We start from the raw sequence: 21,023 nt of genomic DNA, 5'->3' as shown, positions 1-21,023 counted from the left end.
GATTGTTCCTCCTTCCACACACATTCAAACCCTCTACAAGATGCACTGCAGTAACTCATCAAGGTTCCTTAGACGACACCTTCCAAACCCACGACCACTATCATCTAGAAGGACTGCAGCAGTTCAGGAAGGCAACTCACCACCAGCTTCTGAAGGGCAACTAGGGATGGGCAATAAATGCTGGCCTGACCAGCGACGCCCAAATCCCGTAAATGAATTTTTTAAAAACTAAACACACGCAGAGAGTGAACATTTCCCCTTATGGAAAGAGTATAACTGGAGGCCATCAAAATAAGAGTTACCAAGAAATCCAATAAGGAATTCAGAAGAAACTTCTTTACCCAAAGTGTGGTAAGAATCTGCAACTCGCTACCACAGGGAGCGACTGAAGTGAATAGTATAGATGTATTTAAAGGGAAGCTGGACAAGTACTTGAGGGAGAAGGGAATAGATAGTTACAATGGGATATAGATTAAAAAGATGGGAGGAAGCTCGAGTGCACATAAACACTATTGTTGGGCTGAAGGGTCTAATTCTGTGTTGTCAACCATATGTCAACCACTGCATAGAGAATTGGTCCCAAAACCTTTGGATCGATTTAGACAACTTCTAGTGTTTGATTGGCAGACGTTTCCGGTTTGGTCTACAGTTGGTGATTCTTTTCTCCCTAACGGAAGTCTTATCAGGAGCAAATATGACAGGGATTTATTTTCAATTCAATGAGAAAGGGGAATAGGGAGCAGAGATCAGTACATGGAAGTAACCAAGCATGGGAAATGAAAGCAAGGAGAGCTGTTTTAGAACAAGTTTTAAAACTAAAAAGATGAGCAATGAAAAGGTGTCTGAATGGGTTAAAAAAGGGGTTAAAAAGGAAGACTAAGTCACAAAAACAGCAAACAATAATGAACATGACAAACAAAAACAGCACAAATAAATGGTACTGTAAATAAGACAAGTTATGGACAAAAAAACAACTAGAAAATTGATCAATATCTAAATTAAACAAGTATGAGAAGCAAAAATATTTAGTGCAGTAGGTGCTGAAAGTGCTTTTCATAAGGGTTGCATTTTACTTAAATGAATTGCATCACAAAGTTTAACTGCAAACGTGAATCTGAATGTTGGAAGTCAAAATTTAACATTTTTGTATCAATTTTGTAGCCATTTGAAATGTTTTTCAAACTAATGTAAAAACTTAAATACGAAGGACCACCATTTTGACCGACTGCACTCTACCCGCCAACGAAAGCGGCAACATGTCCCATCTTTTGGAGTCCGCCTCCATTTGGTCTACCAACCTCGTCAGATTCAATTTATGTAGGGTCCCCCAACTCCTGGGCTATCTGGATCCCCAGATACCGAAAGCTCCCCTCCCCCTATCCCTCTTTCTTGGTCTCCCGCCTGTAATACAAAGAGCTCACTCTTCCCTACATTGAGCTTATAGCCCGAAAACTCCCCAAACTCCCTTAGAGTCTGCATGACCTCCACAATCCCCTCCATTGGATCCGCCACGTACAGCAACAGGTCATCTGCATATAGCGACACCCGATGCTCTTCTCCCCCTCGGACCACCCCCCTCCATTTATTAGACTCCCTCAATGACATGGCCAATGGTTCGATCGCCAATGCGAACAACAGGGGAGACAGGGGGCACCCCTGCCTCGTCCCTCGGTACAGTCGAAAGTACTCCGACCTCTGCCGGTTCGTCACTACACTCGCCATCGGGGCTCTGTAAAGGAGTTTAACCCAATTGATAAACCCTACCCCGAACCCAAACCTACGCAGCACCTCCCAGAGGTACTCCCACTCTACTCGGTCAAAGGCTTTCTCCGCGTCCATAGCTGCCACTATCTCCATCTCTCCCTCCTCCGATGGCATCATTATCACGTTTAAGAGCCGCCGCACATTGGTGTTTAGTTGCCTGCCCTTTACAAATCCCGTCTGGTCCTCGTGGATTACCCCCGGGACACAGTCCTCGATCCTCGTGGCCAGCACTTATGCCAGCAACTTTGCATCCACATTGAGGAGCGGGATCAGCCTGTACTATCCACATTGCAGTGGGTCCTTGTCCCGCTTTAGGATCAAATCTACCGCTTTGGCCAAGCTTTTTGGTCATCTGCCTTAATATCACCTTAAGTGGCTTGGTGTCAAATTTTGCTTTCTGCACTCCTGTAAAGCAACTTGGGATGTTTTATTACATTAATGGTGGAACATAAATATAAGTTGTTATAGCTGTTTTGTGGCCAGTCCCTGAAGCACTTGATTCTGCATACAATAAAAGGTGATATTATGTTGAAAAAGGTATTAAATTATAGAAACAGCTCAAAGAAAAATATCCTGCAATTGATTACTTTTGTTGAAAAAAGACAATATTTTCAGCATATGAAAATTGGGAAAATAGTTGTTGGTTTATAGTTTACAACATCATAGGTGAACTTAGTTGTCTGGGCACATTCAGGCCCTGAAGGCCACAGACTCTTTTACTCACCTTCTAGCAACCCTTTGGTCCTGTCAAACTTTATACATTGTTGGTTTCTGACTGGCTGAGACTGGCTTTTAGGTCTGTCTTTACAGCTAGTCAAACAGCAACTTCTTTTTGCAAGTTGTGTCCATTGCCAAAATGTAGCTGTGGCAACAACAAGTACTTTTATAATTTTAAAGAGAGGAAAATAAAATTAAAGTTGAAATAATAAAAAAACAGAATGCAGTAAGAAATTGGAAATCAAGCATTCCAATCAAGAAATTGGAAAGAAAGGAAATCAATGGGAAAATGGGAGAATGGTACTTCATTACATCTTAGTTAAACTGTTCACTTTAAATGGTTATGTAAATTAAACTTAAGTAATAAAGTAATATAACAAAGCTTTATTACTGTAAGTTTAGTGATTGTTTCAGAGACAATGTATGAGTTGACATTTCCCAGCCCAGTGAGAATGCTAGTTCTCGACTTGCTAGCAGGTTAAAGGGTTAAGGGTTCAGTTCCCCACAGGAAGATCATATTCTTTTAATGCAACCCAGCTGGATTACATTTAAAATAAGTAAGGACAACGTGACATGCATAAAAAAGAACATCCATTAAGTGCAGGTAGCTCCTCAGAAACCCTTTAAAACAAACAGGCAAATTACAGAACTTAAGACTTCGGAATCAAATACTGTTGTTATCTGTTAAGCATCGAAACTATTGCAAAGGAAAGAATAAATAAAAAGGTTTGGGGAATTTTTCATCTTTTATTTTATTGTTTACTAATGTTATGTCATTGCCAATGTCTGGGATATAATAGCTACTTTTGGAATGCTGCATCAAAAGGTAAAGAGGAGTGAACTGCACTGTACCTAGCAGTTTCTTACTGTCAAGCTTCTGTCGATTCAATGGGTTTGTGCCATAAAGTAATGCATGCTGCTCCGAATGGACAACCTGTAGTTCTTCCAGTGATGCTTTCCTTCCTCTGATACACTATAGAAATAAATAAAACCAGGTTAAAGATATAAATACAATGGTAAACTGAAGCCAGAGGTGGCTCAATCCAATATAAATCAACAATACTTCTTCGAACAGTTAAATTACGCTTGTGATGTTTAAAATATTATGTTGTAGAACTGTATCTTTTAGACTTATAACATTTGGGACTGTCAGCGAAATTTTCCGCAGCAGATGCAGCGAACCATTGACTGCTGGTGGGATCCTCTGGTCAATGGGATTTTGCATGGCATCCCCAGTGGCGAGAGATTGACTACGGCAGACTGGAAGATCCTGCCGGCAGGAAGGGCTAGAAATATCCTGCCCTGTATCTTTAAACATAAAGTAAATAAAAGAGGCCATGTGACCTGTTCTGAGGTCTGTCTGACAGTAAGCCTGGGTGGTTTGGTTGTTAGCGGTCAAAGGACGGCTTAGATTGTTTTGTTGAAAATAGGATGCAAGATATTTATGCTTGGGGGCCAATGATCACAATTCTGAAGTATATCATGACTAGACTCTGAGTTTCCCAAAGTCCCTGAAAGGTGGTATAGATACGGATTTGTAAACAATGGTACTGCAACCTATCCAGGTACTTCTAAGATGGAAAGGATTTGGGGTTCAAAGGTACTGGGCGGAATCTTCCACTCTGAAGTGTTGGCTGGGATGAGAAAATGGGTGTATAAGTTTTCTCTCTCAATTCTCTGGCACTCTGTGCACAGAAAATCTGGGGTGTGGTTTTTGCTGTCAGGCTGGTGGGCAGGGCCTAATCGAGGCAGCACACACCGGCTCCACAGAGATCAGAGCACCATTTTCGGAGGGCACTCCAACCTGGGTTAAACAATACCCTCTCCCCCCAATATGGTGGGAAGTCTTTAGGTATATGTAAATTAATTAAAATAGATTTAAATGAGGGAACCTTATTATGTCACCGGTGAGTGCAGGGAAAATCACAGAATAAGATCTTGCTGCCGTGATTCTCGTTTAACCGGTCATGAGATTTTCTGCTGACATCGCTATTTTTGCCTGTGGCAAACTCCAGCAGAAAATCCTCCCCCCCACGAATCACCATTTCTACTTCAATACTTCAAAAGTGGATGTGTCTCCTGTTGCTATGGCGAAGTAGGTAGATGACGCCATTTTTGAAATTAAGTTACAAACTTCCGCATATAATTACGAATATCACAGACAGCAGTTTCAATTGTTGTCTTGTGTGCTCTGCAGCCATCTGAGAAGTAGAGGGCAAGTGATTAAAGCAAACAGGATTGCGCCCGATGGAGAGAAAATGCTGACTCTATTGTTTACCACGCAGAACGTTTGTGAGTGCTCACACTCAGATCAACCATGATCTTATTGAATGATGGAACAGGCTCAAGTGACGGAGTGGCCTACTTTACCTCCTAATTCATAGGTTCGCATGAAGATTGAGTTTGTGAGGATTAAAAGGAGGCTGGAAGATTTGCTTAGCTTGGAGCTAGAGGGAAGGAATTTACAGTATAATTCTACAGAGAAAATCAGTTCTGGGATTAGACATTACCCAGCTAGGAAATTAAAAAGAAAGCAATCCATTGGGAGCTGAGAATTATTTTAGAATGGTTCCTGGAGGATGAAGTGTCTACTTAAGGGACAGTGTAACGCATGATCATAGTCGGAGATTTTTGGTCGTTCTAAAGCTTAAATGGGCAATCTCCTTTACTGTAATTTAAAGCATAAGTTATTGGGGCAGCACGGTGGTGCAGTCATTAGCACTGCTGCCACACGGCACTGAGGTCCCAGGTTCGGTCCCAGGTCACTATCCATGTGGAGTTTGCACATTCTCCCCGTGTGTGTGTGGATTTCGCCCCCACAACCCAAAGATGTGCAGAGGGTAGGTGGATTGGCCACGTTAAATTGCACCTTGATTGGAAAAAAATAATTGGATGCTCTAAATTTATTAAAAAAATGAGTTGCCTACAAAAATAAAAGTGTTTAGCCAATAGTGGTTTCAGTAATTTGTAACAGTAAAAGTTTTAAAACGTAAAATGTTGACATGTCATTCTTTCAACTGTTAACCAACTTTGAATTATCAGTCTTTACAGAGTTGTAACAGTTACTACATTAATATCTTTTATCCCTGACATTTTTCCCTTTCTACACAAATAAACCAGTAAACTCATCTCTGGGGTGGAGTAAAAAAAGAGTGTGACAACAATGAAAATAATAAACATTTGATGTGATATGCAAAGGACAACAGGCAAATATAGTGAATTGCAAAGCTCTCATTTGATCAAGTGATTTGACTGCTTTCATATTGGTAAACTGATCAAACTATGCTTTTACAACGTCAAGATTGTTCCCATATTTCCACAGTGTTATGGCCGAGAACAGTATCTCAGATGTGGAGGGCCACACCAGAGTCTCTTAATGCCAGTATTGTGTACATAAGCCACCGTGGACAGTGGTTTGGCCAGATTAGAGCTAGAGAGAAGGAATCTACAGTGTTACCCCTACAGCGAAAATCAGTTCTGGAATTAGACATTGCCCAGCTAGGAAATTAAAATGAAATAAATCCAATGGAAGCTGAATAGAATAGTTCCTGGAGGATGAAGTGCCCACTTAAGGGACAGTGTAACGGATGACCATAGTGGGAGATTCTTGAGAAAACGCAAACCACGTACCTCTCTCCGCTATTTTAACTGGTGTTAACCAGTTTGTTTTAAATAGACTAACATTGCCACTAAAAGTACATTGTGGACTTTACAATAAATGTTCTAAGCATTTGTATGCTAGACAGTAATGTCAATTTATAGTGGCTATGAAAGAAAGTTTTCTGCTCACACTTAAGGCAGTCACTATCACTTTGGCACAGGAGCTAAAGGCAGTCACTATCACTTTGTGACTAAGCCAAAGAAATCATATCAGCATATTAAAATGTTTTTCCCCTAACAATCATTATTGTGCATTATTGCTGAATGCTCTTAAAGTAAATCTAGGCGACATGCACATGCCTTTAATTGTATTTTTAGTCATAAAATATATATTGCCATTTTGTTCACAATATTCCCCAAAGTGATAGATACGGTTCTAAACAATTGAACAGAATATGCCTGAAATGTGTAATTGAAAGCAATGGTACCTGTGGTAAAGTTAATAATGTGTTGGAGGAGAGGAGCACATTAAAGGGGCCGTTTCTGTAAAAGCGCAAAGTTGGCATTAATAAGTTCTTTATAGTTCTTTTTTTTAAAAAAAAACAACATGGATTTTCCACCTCCCAAAGAAATAAAAATCACATATTCTCAGTTTCTGCATTTGAAATAGTAGAGTCATTCCAGGAATTCAAAACTGAAAATATGTATGGTATCTTTAAAATGATCTTTTGCACAGATCAAAAACTATCCCTCATCAGTTTTGGTGATATCCTGATGTTGTCATTCAAAATTACTGCTGCCCCCTGCTGCCCCCTGTTGGCTATGAAACATATCTTACTGTTACCAGAGGTGCAAACAGCAGGGGGCATATGCGGTTCTGCTTAAATATGCTGAGTGGAATCTATTTAGGACACAAACTATATAAAATTGAACAATGTGCATTAATTAAGCTCCACTGTACCATTTAGATAGACAAATAGATTCTCAAATGTATACCCCAAAGAATTTCACTGCTGTAGTTATGTTAAGTCGGTTTAAAATTACATTTACTGAAGTAGCTTGCAGTCAACTTTATAGTTAGTTGAAGTCTTCTGATCACCATAATAGAGAAAAGCTGTTCAAGTATTCTGTTCAAATGGGTTGGAATTCCTCTTTAATATTCAATCTCTGTATCTTAGCAGATGGGATTCTTATATACATTGTTTTACACCAAAATGACTGCAGTAGTTTAATCCCAATAAATTAGAATGTAGTTTCTCAATTATGGATAAGATTCTTTGGCCTCCCTGTGGTGAGAGGTGACCTGCAGTTGGCTGAATCTGCCCCACACAGCCAGGAAATCTGTGGGGTTGTACCGTCGGCAGGACCAGAAAATCCTGCTGGCGTGAACAGTTGCAAGATCTCGTCCTGGGTTTGGATACGTGGACTGGATGGACTACACCCCAGGGTTTTAAAAGAGATAGCTGAGGAGATAATTTCATAGAATTTACAGTGCAAAAGGAGGCCATTCGGCCCATCGAGTCTGCACCGGCTCTTGGAAAGAGCACCCTACACAACGTCAACACCTCCACCCTATTCCCATAACCCAGCAACCCCAACCAACACTAAGGGCAATTTTGGACACCATGGGCAATTTATCATGGCCAATCCACCTAACCTGCACATCTTTGGACTGTGGGAGGAAACCGGAGCACCCGGAGGAAACCCACGTACACACGGGGAGAACGTGCAGACTCCGCACAGACAGTGACCCAAGCCGGAATCGAACCTGGGACCTTGGAGCTGTGAAGCAATTGTGCTATCCACAATGCTACCGTGCTGCCCAGGAATATTTCAGGAATCACTGGAGATAGGAGGGTCCCAGAGGACAGGAAAGTGGCTAATGTAACACCGCTGTTTAACAAGGAGGGAGGCAGAAGATGGGAAATTATAGGCCGGTTAGCCTGACTTCGGTTACTGGTAAGATTTTAGAATCCATTATTAAAGAAGAGATTGCGGAGTACTTGGAAGTGCATGATAAAGGTCCTTAAAGGACTGAGTCAGCACTGCTTCGTCAAGGGGAGGTCATGATTGACAAGTCTATTAGAGATCTTTGAGGAGGTAACAAGGAAGTTAGGGAAAGGAGAACCAGTGAACGTGATTTACTTAGATTTCCGGAAGGCCTTTGACAAGTGGCGCATAGGAAACTGTTAAGCACGTTAAGAGCCCATGGTGTTAAGGGTTAAGATCCTGGCATGGATAGAGGATTGGCTGACTGGCAAAAGGCAGAGAGTGGGGATAAAGTGGTCTTTTTCGGGATGGCAGACGGTGACTAGTGGTGTGCCTCAGGGGTCGGTGCTGGGACCACAACTTTTCACAATTTACATTAATAATAATAAACATCTTTATTGTCACAAGTAGGCTTACATTAACACTGCAATAAAGTTACTGTGAAAAGCCCCTAGTCACCACATTCCGGCGCCTGTTCGGGTACATGGAGGGAGAATTCAGAATGTCCAAATGACCTAACAGCACATCTGGAAGAAGGAACTGAAGGCGCAGTTGCTAGGTTTGCAGATGATACAAAGATCTGTAGAGGGACAGGTAGTATTGAGGGAGCAGGAGGGCTGCAGAAGGACTTGCACAGGTTAGGAGATTGGGCAAAGAAGTGGCAGATGGAATACAATGTGGAAAAGTGTGAGGTTATGCACATTGGAAGGAGGAATGGAGCCATAGGCTATTTTCTAAATGGGGAAATGCTTAGAAAATCAGAAGCACAAAGGGACTTGGGAGTCCTTGTACACAATTCTCTTAAGGTTAATATGCAGGTTCAGTTGGCAGTTAAGAAGGTAAATGCAATGTTAGCATTCATGTCGAGAGGGCTAGAATACAAGATCAGGGATGTACTTCTGAGGCTGTATAAGGCTCTGGTCAGACCCCATTTGGAGTATTGAGAGCAGTTTTGGGCCCTGTGTCTAAGGAAGGATGTGCTGGCCTTGGAAATGGTCCAGAGGAGGTTCACAAGAATGCTCCCTGGAATGAAAAGCTTGTCGTACGAGGAATGGTTGAGGACTCTGGGTCTGTACTCGCTGGAGTTTAGAAGGATGAGGGGGGGGGGGGGGGGGGGGGGGTCTTATTGAAGCTTACAGGATTCTGCGAGGCCTGGATAGAGTGGACATGGAGAGGATGTTTCCACTTGCAGGAAAAACTAGAACCAAAGGACACAATCTCAGACTAAAGGGAAGATCCTTTAAAACAGAGATGAGGAGGAATTTCTTCAGCCAGAGGGTGTTGAATCTGTGGAACTCTGCTGCAGAAGGCTGTGGAGGCCAAATCACTGAGTGTCTTTAATACAGAGATAGATAGGTTCTTGAATAATAAGGGGATCACGGGTTATGGGGAGAAGGCAGGAGAATGGGGATGAGAAAAATTTCATCCATGATTGAATGGCGGAACAGACTCGATGGGCTGAGTGGCCTAATTCTGCTCCTGTGTCTCATGGTCTTAAGATAAGGAATTCCAACAAACTGGCTGATTTATATATACAGAATTTCAAAAGATTTCATACCAAAGCTCATATATTCATTCAGTAAATCAATCAAAACAAAAGCAGGGAAAAGTTGAGCCAATAAATTTATTTTGGAACACAGTTCTGCGATTTTTAAAACATATAGTTATGTCGGTGAAATTTCTTTGTAATTGGTCTTGTGTGGAGGAATGAAAAAAGAGATGAAAGAGAAACACTTGGGTCAGAGGTTTGCTACAACAGGAGTGACTGTAACAGAGATGATTTGGCAATCTGGAATTCAGTGCGTATTTGGATCAAATATCTAGTAGCCAGAGTAAGTTTAGATTTAGCCAATTGTGGTGCGCATCTATGTGACATATTGCAATAATATTTCTCTATTTCCAAAATATCTGAAGAAGCTTAAACAACCTCATGCATCAACACATCATCAACCCCTGCTAATTTGAACACAATTAATGGTACCTTAAACTAAACTTTATGGAAATAAATCCTTTTTGGTTTTGCACAAATCAATTTGGTCTGCACACTGAAATTATTAGAATAAAGTTTTATACTTTCCATTGCCTGCATTGTGCTTAATTTCTAGCTATGTTTTTTCCAATATGTTTTTAAAAAAAGGAAAGCACAAGGAAGCTCCGCCACCCGTAAAATTGGTTTTATTTATTCTGCAGTCAAAAGGTCTGTAGCCGTTGACTTTAAAAATAAAAGCTTCACCAATCACAACATGAAAACCTGACATCTGTTTTTGGGTATATGGCCTGTAGCCTGAGGGGTAATTCAACATTGTAAATTTTCAGGGATACAGCCTCATCTTAGCACAAGAACAATTCATTCTGCTTTAAATGGTATAAAAATCTCATCACTAATGTTTGACTTCCTCTGAGCAATACCACAGGAAGCATTAACCATGTCGAACTGTACTGAAACTGCTGTAGCAGTTTCTGGAAGGCACAGGTTATTCAACAGAATGGGATTTAGCATTGTAAAACAGGGAGCTAATATGACTACCATATATTATTTTAGTATGTGGGACAAGTTTAATCAGAAGCTCTCCCTGAAATCATGAGCATGGGCGAGCCCATTATCAGACTAGTTATACCTTCAACGTAAAGGAAAGAATACTTTCATGTCAGAGATTCGCCACGTTGTCACTACATATATTGGTGCTGTACAAGTATATATGGTCTACTTTTTCTGAAAGCTGTTTCTATTAAAATATTCACTTTAAACAATTCAGACTTTTTTCTTCTGATTTTCAGTTTCAAATACATTTACTGTATTGAAACTTCTGCCAAAGCTCCAACAGCATCCTGATTTCCCCAGGTAAACCTTTCATCATGTTAAGATGATTTTTTTTTGATCTTACATATTAAATGTATCCCTCTTCCTAGCCAAGCTTTAAATGTTGCACAACCCTCACCCACTGTTAATATCAACTGCACTCCTGCTTTGCCCCTGCTCAAGCTGACAGTTCCCTCCTGTTTCAAGCTATTGTTGAGAGAGGAAGTAGAGTAAATGAGGATGGGAAACAGTTTGAGAAGCCTCAGATCTCCAGCACCCTCCGGGCGGGTGGGGGGGCGGCCGCAGTTAACAAGATTTGTTGGGAGGAGAAGATAGAAATATGAAGTAACTGACAGTGGAATAAGTGTAGTTAACGATAGAAGGATTGAGAAAATATTTTAGTATCAGAGGATATGACCAGTTATGGGAGTGACGGGCAGGTAGGAAGGAGTGGGGAAGGCAAGGGAGGGGGTGGACAATGAGGAGAATGTGTCTGCGGTAGAGGATGGAAATTGCTCTGCTGAGGGATATTTTTCACACAACTCTCACCCAAAAGCTGCCTGCAGCCATTGGTGGTTCCTCTCTCTGATGTAACATCCACATCCTCCATCTGAAAGGAAAGGGGCAGCAAGAAGACACAGAAGCAAAACAAAGTTAGGGAGAGAAGCAGAAGAGGAGCGAAAGGAAAAAAATCAAGCAGTGAGAGAGGTGAACGGCAATATGATAACGATAGAGACATGTGGGAGAGATGTCGTTCCTCTGATTTACTGGGTACAATGGGTACTGGGGCAGCACAGTAGCACAAGTGATTAGGGCAGCATGGTAGCACAAGTGATAGGGGCAGCACAGTAGCACAAGTGATTAGCACTGTGGCTTCACAGCGCCAGGGTCCTAGGTTCGATTCCCTGCTGGGTCACTGTCTGTGCGGAGTCTGCACATCTCTCCGTGTCTGCGTGGGTTTCCTCTGGGTGCTCCGGTTTCCTCCCACAGCCCAAAGACGTGCAGGTTAGGTGGATTGGCCATGATAAATTGCCCTTAGTGACCAAAAAAGGTTAGGAGGGATTATTGGGTTACGGGGATAGGATGGAAGTAAGGGCTTAAGTGGGTCAGTGCAGACTCGATGGGCTGAATGGCCTCCTTCTGCACTGTATGATCTATGTTCCATGTTCTATGTAATGCTACAGGAGATCAACTAGTTATTAAGAAAGCGATAATCAATTTGAAATTGCAATATTTCAGGATCATATATTTTCTTCTTTCCTTTAGATATGCCAGGTATAAAATAAAATATATCCATGAGGTTGAATTATTTTTGAGGTTCACCACATATTATTCAAAATTGTTTACATGGGGATGGAGGTTTTGGGAAGACAAACGTAGATGTCATAACCTTTGCAATAAAGTATTTGAGGTATAGTGACAAATACATTACTGGTATTGCCAAAGTTCCCTCAGTCCCCCTTTCAGATACATCGACAGATGGCAATATATTAATTCAAAGCAATATTTCCCTTATACTAAATTAGATCTCAAGATATTAAAAAGTATGTTCAACTATTAGCAAATTATTTACCCTGGTCAGGAATTACACCAGTTCAATATACACATCATTAATTGCCTCATATTATTGGATGAAGGAAAACTGTGCAGAATACAATCAGTAACGCAGGTTAGTAAGGTAATTTTGAAAATTCCTTGCAAAAATACAGTACAGTATACACAGAGGGATATATAAAATATGTTCTATTTATTGACCAATCCACCAGTGGGTGTAACTCGATCAGCAAATCTCGAGGGATGTGCTAACCATATAGGTTTTCATATAATTCAATACAATACATGACACATGGAAATAATATATTCCAAATCTTACCAAACATTGTTTTGTTACTATTTATACTTCATCCATATGGGATTACTGTTCAATACGATAATGTACCAGTATAATCTTTTTGTAGGTAAAAGTTCAGATGGACTGGTGCCAGTATCATGCTGAGCTTCAGGTCTTTCAAATCACATTATAAATATGTTTGTACTTAGCGATATGTTTCAGTTTTAAACTAACCAAGTGATGGTCTCACCCGATGAAGATCATTGGTATTACTAAAGATGCCAACATGTTTTAAAAACCTTTTTGTTTTATAAATAGTTTCAACAAAAATACTTTGGGGTGGGGAGCGGTGAGGGGTCAAGGTTCTATATTGGGTTTGGGAATATGTAAATGTATTGACATGCCTTTTCAATATTGCACATAGCTCATCATGAAAAATTAAATTAATAATGCAGGTACAAGAATCAGTGGCTACATTGACAACTCAAAGAATCTTATTTTTTGGAAAAGGAATGGTTCGAACAAATACATTAATAATAAATATATTTAAAAAGAATAGAAAAGTAGTCCCGGTAGATTTTACCACATTCAGGATATGGGGAAACTGAAATGTTTCTTCTGCTCATTAATTTTAACAAACATGGGGAAAATATAATAATTAGTGCAGGTATGCTTGGCAATCCAACCCAATCTGGATAAATGACAGACAGAAAGAATGTCCTGCTAAATAGATCTACAAAAAGGAAATGGTTACATTTCACTGTTAGCTATCCAAAAATATAACTTGACTTGGGAGAATGGTCTGCTGATAGAAACGCACAACTATTTCAAGAGCAAAGGCTTCTTTAAAATGTAACTGTCACACTACTTTCTTGGTGTAGACTGTTTCTTTAACAGACAAGGAAGAATATTATGAATCAAAGAAAATAAAATCCAAAATTGCATTGCTGCACAGCGGCGTGTTAAAATTCAATATCTGGAGTGCAAACCAGAACAAAAACCCAGATTGAAATCAATGAATTATCACTGCTTTAATCCATTTTTGTTTTAAAAAACAAGTAATTTATAGAACATTACACCTCGCATAAGATGTATCCATCATACTTGCAGCATTATCCTGCATAGATGCAAATTAATTTCTGAATTATTTTTATATTTGATTGTGTCAAGTTTCATATCACAATGGGATAGGTTGCTAATGTACTAAGTGGGTCAACAAACTTCTAATGTGGATGTGTGAAAAATCAAATTAATGAAAGAGTGAGCCTTTCACACTCTCAGATGTGCCAAAGTGCTTGACAGCCAATGGAGTACATTTGAAGTATAGTCACTATTGCAATGCAGGAAAGACAGCTGTAAATTTGCAAAGAGCCAAGTTCCACAAACAGTAATGAGATAATGTCCAGATAAGGGCGTGCATTTAAGACAGAGATGAGGAGGAATTTCTTCTCTCAGAGGGGCAATGAATCTGTGGAATTCTTTCCTGCGGGGAGCAGTAGTGGCTGGGTCATTAAGTATGTTCAAGACTGAGATAGACAGATTTTTTAATCAGTAAGGGAATCAAGGGTTATGGAACAAGATGGGAATGTGGAATTGATGATTATCATTTCACATCAGGAATGATCTCATTGAATGGCCGGAGCAGACTCGAGGCCGAATGGCTTACTTCTGCTCCTACGTCTTATGATCAGTTACCACTTCCCTACCAGTAGCTGATCACTCTTGTCACTGAAAAAATGGCTTTTAAAGCAGCTCCACGTCCCAGTTCCACCAAAGTCCGGTTCTAGCACGACAATACAGAGTTATCTCCTACAGCTAATGTAACGTGCCTACAATAGGCAATGGACGGTTTATGTAAATCTATGTTGTTCGTTTATATCCCAATTGAGTGCTGCAAATGAATCACTTCACCAGTTTTATTTCTTATGCCACTGAATAAAACTGAACATAGGTTGTCTTACACAATTCTCACTTGCTACATTTAGTTGTGTCAACAAATGAAGGATGACTTCCGGTTGCGGCTATGCGGAGCTAAGCCGCACGATTCGGCAGCTCCCGCGAAAACGGACTTTCAGGCTCGATAGAAGAGCCCCAACGGAACTTTTTTCACAGCCAACCCATGGGGAAGTGAGGAGAGAGGTCCCCTACTAACTTGTATGGACCGGACCCGCAGCGAAACGGCCAAAAAAGTGGCATTGGAGCAGCGGGAGAAGAGAGGGAAAACAAGCAAAATGGTGGCGGCCGGGGACAAAGAGGAGATGCAGGAATTCATCAAGCACTGCTTCGAGGAGATGAGTAAGGAGATGGTGGTGCCTATGTTGGCAATAATTGAAGGACTGGGGGCAACCCAGAAAGCCCACGAGGTGAAGATCCAGGACAAAGTGAGTGAGAATGAGGACGAGCTCTTGGGCCTGGCGGTGAAAGTGGAGCGGCACGAGGCGCTACGCAAGACGTGGGCGGGAAGACACGAAGACCTGGAGAACAGGTCGAGGAGGAATAATCTGAGGATCCTGGGTCTCCCAGAAGGAGTGGAGGGGGCTGACGCCGCGGCATATGCGGGCACAATGATCGGGGCGCTGATGGGCGCGGAGGCCCCCCCGGGATTGCTGGAGCTGGAAGGGGCGCACCGAGTGCTGACGAGGAAGCCCAAGGCAAATGAGCCGCCAAGGGCGATGGTGGTGAGATTTCACCGGTTTACGGACAGAGAGAGGGTCCTGAAATGGGCCAAGAAGGAGCAGGGCAGCAAGTGGGACAACGCAGAGATCAGAATATACCCAGACTGGAGCGCGGAGGTCGCGAAGCGGAGAGCGGGTTTCAACCGGGCCAAAGTGGTGCTGCATCGGAAAGGAGTGAAATTTGGAATGTTGCAGCCAGCGCGACTGTGGGTTACACATAATGGCCAACACCACTACTTCGAAACGCCCGAAGAGGCGTTGACCTTTATACTAACTGAAAAGTTGGACTCTAATTGAGGGTTTGTGAGGGTGGGGGGTGTTTGAGGGTTAAAGTACGATGGTTGTTGTATATAGGGGGTCAATCACGCGGAGGGAATGTTATATGGGCTGGGGGAGAGAGACAAGGCCGCGACAGGAGCTGCGCCAGAGGGGGCGGGGCAGGCTTTGGAAAGCGCGTTTTTTTTCCCCCGCGCGCGGGAAGAATGGCGGGAAGGGGAACGAAGGAACGTATATTGATGGGGAGACTCCCACACGGGGGCGGTCAAAGGGATGGCGGGGGAAGCCGGGGTCAGCAGGTGTCAGCTGACTTACGGGAGTGATATGGGGGATCAAAAAAGCTAGACAGGGTTCTAGCGGGAAGGGGGGGGGAAAAGGGTTGCTGCTGCACTGGCCGAAAGGGAATGGGACACAGAAGAGGTGGTCGGGACGGAGGTCCCCCGGCTGGGGGACCGGAGGGTGAGGGAGACGCGGACACGGGTCTGGCCCAGAAAAGGAGATGGCTAGTTGGCGGGGGGGGGTTAGAGCCCCTCCAATCCGGCTGATAACGTGGAACATGAGGGGCCTGAATGGGCTGGTGAAGAGGGCTCGAGTGTTCGCGCACTTGAAGGCAGACGTGGCTATGCTCCAAGAGACACACCTGAATGTGGCGGACCAGGTTAGGTTAAGAAGGGGATGGGTACATCAGGTATTTCACTCGGGACTGGACTCGAAAAATAGAGGGGTGGCAATTCTGGTGGGAAAGCATGTGTCATTTGAGGCCAAGACTATCGTAGTGGAGAATGGAGGGAGATATGTGATGGTGAGTGGTAGGTTGCAAGGGACGTGGGTGGTGTTGGTAAATGTATACGCCCCGAACTGGGACGATGCTGGATTCATGAAGCGCATGCTGGGGCGCATTCCGGACCTGGAGGTAGGAGGACTGATAATGGGAGGGGACTTCAATACAGCGCTGGATCCAGCACTGGACCGCTCCAGATCAAGGATGGGAAAGATGCCGGCGGCGGCCAAGGTGCTCAGGGGGTTTATGGATCAGATGGGGGGAGTGGACCCATGGAGGTTTGTAAGACAGCAGGCCAGGGAATTTTCTTTCTTCTCCCATGTACACAAAGCCTACTCCCGGATAGATTTCTTTGTTCTGGGTAGGGCGCTCATCCCAAGGGTGGAGGGGATGGAGTATTCGGCCATAGCCGTTTCGGACCATGCCCCGCACTGGGTGGAAATGGGGCTGGGAGAGGAGAGGGACCAACGCCCACTGTGGCGGCTGGACGTGGGACTGTTGGCAGATGAGGTGGTGTGTGGGAAGGTGAGGGGGTGTATCGAAAGGTACTTGGAGGCCAACGACAACGGGGAGGTGCGAGTGGGGGTGGTATGGGAGGCGTTGAAGGCGGTGATCAGGGGCGAGCTAATCTCCATCAGGGCTCATAGGGAGAAGACAGAGGGCATGGAAAGGGAGAGGTTAGTGGGGGAGATTTTGCGAGTGGACAGGAGATACGCAGAGGCCCCGGAGGAGAGATTACTTGGGGAAAGGCGACGGCTCCAGACAGAGTTTGACCTGTTGACCACGGGGAAGGCGGAGGCACAGTGGAGGAAGGCGCAGGGGGCGACCTACGAGTACGGGGAAAAGGCCAGTCGGATGCTGGCACACCAGCTCCGTAAGAGGACGGCAGCGAGGGAAATAGGGGAAATCAAAGATGGAGGGGGAGCCATGGTTCGGAGTGCAACGAAAATAAACAAGGTATTCAAGGCCTTCTATGAAGAGCTGTACAGATCCCCGCCCCCCGGGGGGGAGGGGGGGAAGATGGGATGAGACGATTCCTAGAGTAACTGCGGTTCCCGAGGGTGGAGGAGCAAGAGGCAGCTGGTTTGGGGGCACCAATCGGGTTGGAGGAGCTGAGTAAGGGTCTGGGGAGTATGCAGGCGGCGAAGGCCCCGGGGCCGGACGGGTTCCCGGTGGAGTTCTATAGAAAGTATGTGGACCTATTGGCCCCGCTACTAGTGAGGACCTTTAACGAGGCAAGAGAGGAGGGGACCCTGCCGCCGACAATTTCCTTGATTCTGAAGCGAGACAAGGACCCACTGCAATGTGGATCGTACAGGCCGATTTCGCTCCTCAATGTGGACGCTAAGTTATTGGCAAAAGTGCTGGCCACGAGGATTGAGGACTGTGTACCGGGGGTGATACATGAGGACCAGACGGGATTCGTAAAGGGCAGGCAATTAAACACTAACGTGCGGCGGCTCTTAAACATGATAATGATGACGTCGGAGGAGGGAGAGGCGGAGATAGTGGCAGCTATGGACGCAGAAAAGGCCTTTGACCGAGTAGAGTGGGAGTACCTCTGGGAGGTGTTGCGTAGGTTTGGGTTCGGGGGAGGGTTTATTAGCTGGGTTAAGCTCCTTTACAGTGCCCCGGTGGCGAGTGTGGTGATGAACCGGCGGAGGTCGGAGTACTTTCGGCTGTACCGAGGAACAAGGCAGGGGTGCCCCCTGTTGTTTGCATTGGCGATTGAACCCTTGGCCATAGCACTGAGGAAGTCTAATAAATGGAGGGGGGTGGTCCGCGGGGGAGAAGAGCATCGGGTGTCGCTATACGCGGATGATCTGCTGTTGTACTTGGCGGACCCAATGGAGGGGATGGTGGAGGTCATGCAGACTCTGAGGGAGTTTGGGGAGTTCTCGGGCTATAAGCTCAATGTAGGGAAGAGTGAGCTTTTTGTATTACAGGCAGGGGACCAAGAAAGAGGGATAGGGGACCTACCGCTGAGGAGGGCGACTGGGAATTTTCGGTATCTGGGGATCCAGATAGCTAGGAGTTGGGGGGCCCTACACAAATTGAATCTGACGAGGTTGGTAGACCAAATGGAGGCGGACTTCAAAAGATGGGACATGTTGCCGCTTTCGTTGACGGGTAGAGTGCAGTCGGTCAAAATGGTGGTCCTTCCGAGGTTTTTGTTTGTGTTTCAGTGCCTTCCCATCGTGATTACCAAGGGCTTTTTTAAGAGAGTAAGTAGGAGTATTATGGGGTTTGTGTGGGCGAATAAGACCCCGAGGGTAAGGAGAGGGTTCCTGGAACTCAGTAGGGACCGAGGAGGGTTGGCGCTGCCAAACCTAGGGAGCTACTACTGGGCAGCAAATGTGGCGATGATCCGCAAGTGGGTTATGGAGGGAGAGGGGGCGGCATGGAAGAGGATGGAGATGGCGTCCTGTAAAGGAACGAGCTTGGGGGCGTTGGTGACGGCACCGCTGCCGTTCTCGCCATCAAAGTATACCACGAGCCCGGTGGTGGCGGCAACGTTAAGGATCTGGGGTCAGTGGAGACGGCACAGGGGTGCAGTGGGAGCCTCGGTGTGGTCCTCGATCAGCGGTAACCACCGGTTTGTCCCGGGGAAGATGGACAGGGGGTTCCAGGGCTGGCATCGGGCGGGGATTAGAAGAATGGGGGACCTGTTCATTGACGGGACATTTGCGAGCCTAGGGGCACTGGAGGAGAAGTTTGAGTTACCCCCGGGAAATGCATTTAGGTATATGCAGGTGAGGGCTTTTGTGAGGCGACAGGTCAGGGAATTCCCGTTGCTCCCGGCACAAGAAATTCAAGACAGGGTGATCTCGGGTGTATGGGTCGGGGAGGGCAAGGTTTCGGCAATACACCGAGAGATGAAAGAAGAGGGGTAAGCCCTAGCAGAAGAGTTGAAGGGTAAATGGGAGGAGGAACTGGGGGAGGAGATCGAGGAAGGTTTGTGGGCTGACGCCCTGGGTAGGGTTAATTCCTCCTCCTCATGTGCCAGGCTCAGCCTGATACAATTTAAGGTGGTTCACAGGGCGCACTTGACGGGGGCGAGGTTAAGTAGGTTCTTTGGGGTAGAGGACAGATGTGGAAGGTGTTCAGGGAGCCCGGCGAACCATGTCCATATGTTTTGGTCATGCCCGGCACTGGAGGGGTTCTGGAGAGGAGTGGCGGGAGCAATATCTCAGGTGGTGAAAGTCCGGGTCAAGCCAAGCTGGGGGCTAGCAATATTCGGAGTAGTGGATGAGCCGGGAGTGCAGGAGGCGAAAGAGGCCAGAATTCTGGCCTTTGTGTCCCTAGTAGCCCGGCGAAGGATCTTGTTATTGTGGAAGGAGGCGAAGCCCCCTCGCCTGGAGGCCTGGATAAACGACATGGCTGGGTTCATTAAGTTGGAGAGGATTAAGTTTGCCTTGAGAAGGTCTGCGCAGGGGTTCTACAGGCGGTGGCAACCGTTCCTAGACTACCTCGCGGAGCGTTAGAGGAAGGCCGGTCAGCAGCAGCAGCAACCCTGGGGTGAAACGAGAGACTGTTTGAGGGGATGGATGAGCGGGAGATAACATGGAGGGTGGGGGAAACTGGCACGTGCGGGCGAGAGCCAGTGTATAAAGCTATGTAAATATACCATTTTGCCATGTATATATCTTTCTCAGAGTGCGATTTAGTGTTATTTTGTTATGGGGGGTGGTTATTGTTTGTAAAGGGAGAAAATTGTGTTGTCAAAAAATCTTTATAAATATATTTTAAAAAACAAAAAAACAAATGAAGGATGAGATTTAATTCTCATCGACACTCATTTTGGGTTTCTCTTGATCCAAACATGGCCAAAAGAGATAATCTCGAGGTGAGGCAAGAGTGACTGCCTTTAACATCAAGGCAGTATTTGACAGAGTCAACAGGGGGAATACTTTCCACAGGTTGGAGTCATACCAGGGCGGCACAGTGGTGCAATGGTTAGCACTGCTGCCTCATGACGCTGAGGACCCAAGTTTGATTCTGGCCCCAGGTCACTGTCCGCGTGGAGTTTGCACATTCTCCTCATGTCTGTGTGGGGAGGACTTCCTGTTGCGGCGATGCTCAGCTAAGCTGCACGTTTCGGTGGCTCCAGCTCCGACGGACTTTCGGGCTCTTTTTGAGAGCCCCAACGGGATTTTTTTTTTGACAAAACCCGGTGTGGGGTGAAGAAATAAGGAGTCCCCCCCCCCAGTGTGCAGGAAAAAGATCGGTGGCGGTGGTCAGATCACGGAAGATCCTCGAGGGCAGCGGCAGAGGAGAGAAAAGAAGGAAGCAAGATGGCGTCGGAGGGAGGCCGGGCGACATGGGGACCGGATCAGGATGAATTCCTCAGAAGGTGTGTGGAGGAGTTAAAAAAGAAGGTGCTGGCCCCGATGTTACTGGCAATCGAGGGGCTTAAAGAGACACAAAAGGCCCAGGCGATAGAGCTCCGTGTGGTGGAGCAGAAGGTAACTGAAAACGAGGATGAGATCCTGGGCCTAGCGGTCAAAATGGAGACGCACGAGACGCTACATAAGAAGTGCATTGAAAGAATTGAAGTCCTGGAAAATAGATCAAGGAGAAAGAACCTCC

At 44.9% G+C, this 21,023-nt stretch overlaps 1 protein-coding gene across 11 annotated transcripts in view; it reads right to left on the bottom strand.

Moving 5' to 3' along the window:
- hdac4 (histone deacetylase 4) overlaps positions 1–21,023 on the bottom strand; it is a 780,143-nt gene that overhangs the window by 77,907 nt on the left and 681,213 nt on the right. For 9 of the 11 annotated variants that reach the window (XM_072481039.1, XM_072481057.1, XM_072481031.1 and 6 more), the window contains one exon: positions 3,334–3,454. In XM_072481039.1, coding sequence (XP_072337140.1) covers positions 3,334–3,454 — 121 coding nt within the window. The remainder of the gene's footprint in view (positions 1–3,333; positions 3,455–21,023) is intronic. The other 2 variants (XM_072481007.1, XM_072481024.1) reach the window with 1 other exon arrangement.

This window comes from Scyliorhinus torazame, chromosome 2 (assembly GCF_047496885.1).
Source record: "Scyliorhinus torazame isolate Kashiwa2021f chromosome 2, sScyTor2.1, whole genome shotgun sequence".
Lineage (NCBI taxonomy): Eukaryota > Metazoa > Chordata > Chondrichthyes > Carcharhiniformes > Scyliorhinidae > Scyliorhinus > Scyliorhinus torazame.
This window is presented reverse-complemented; position numbering and strand designations above follow the sequence as displayed.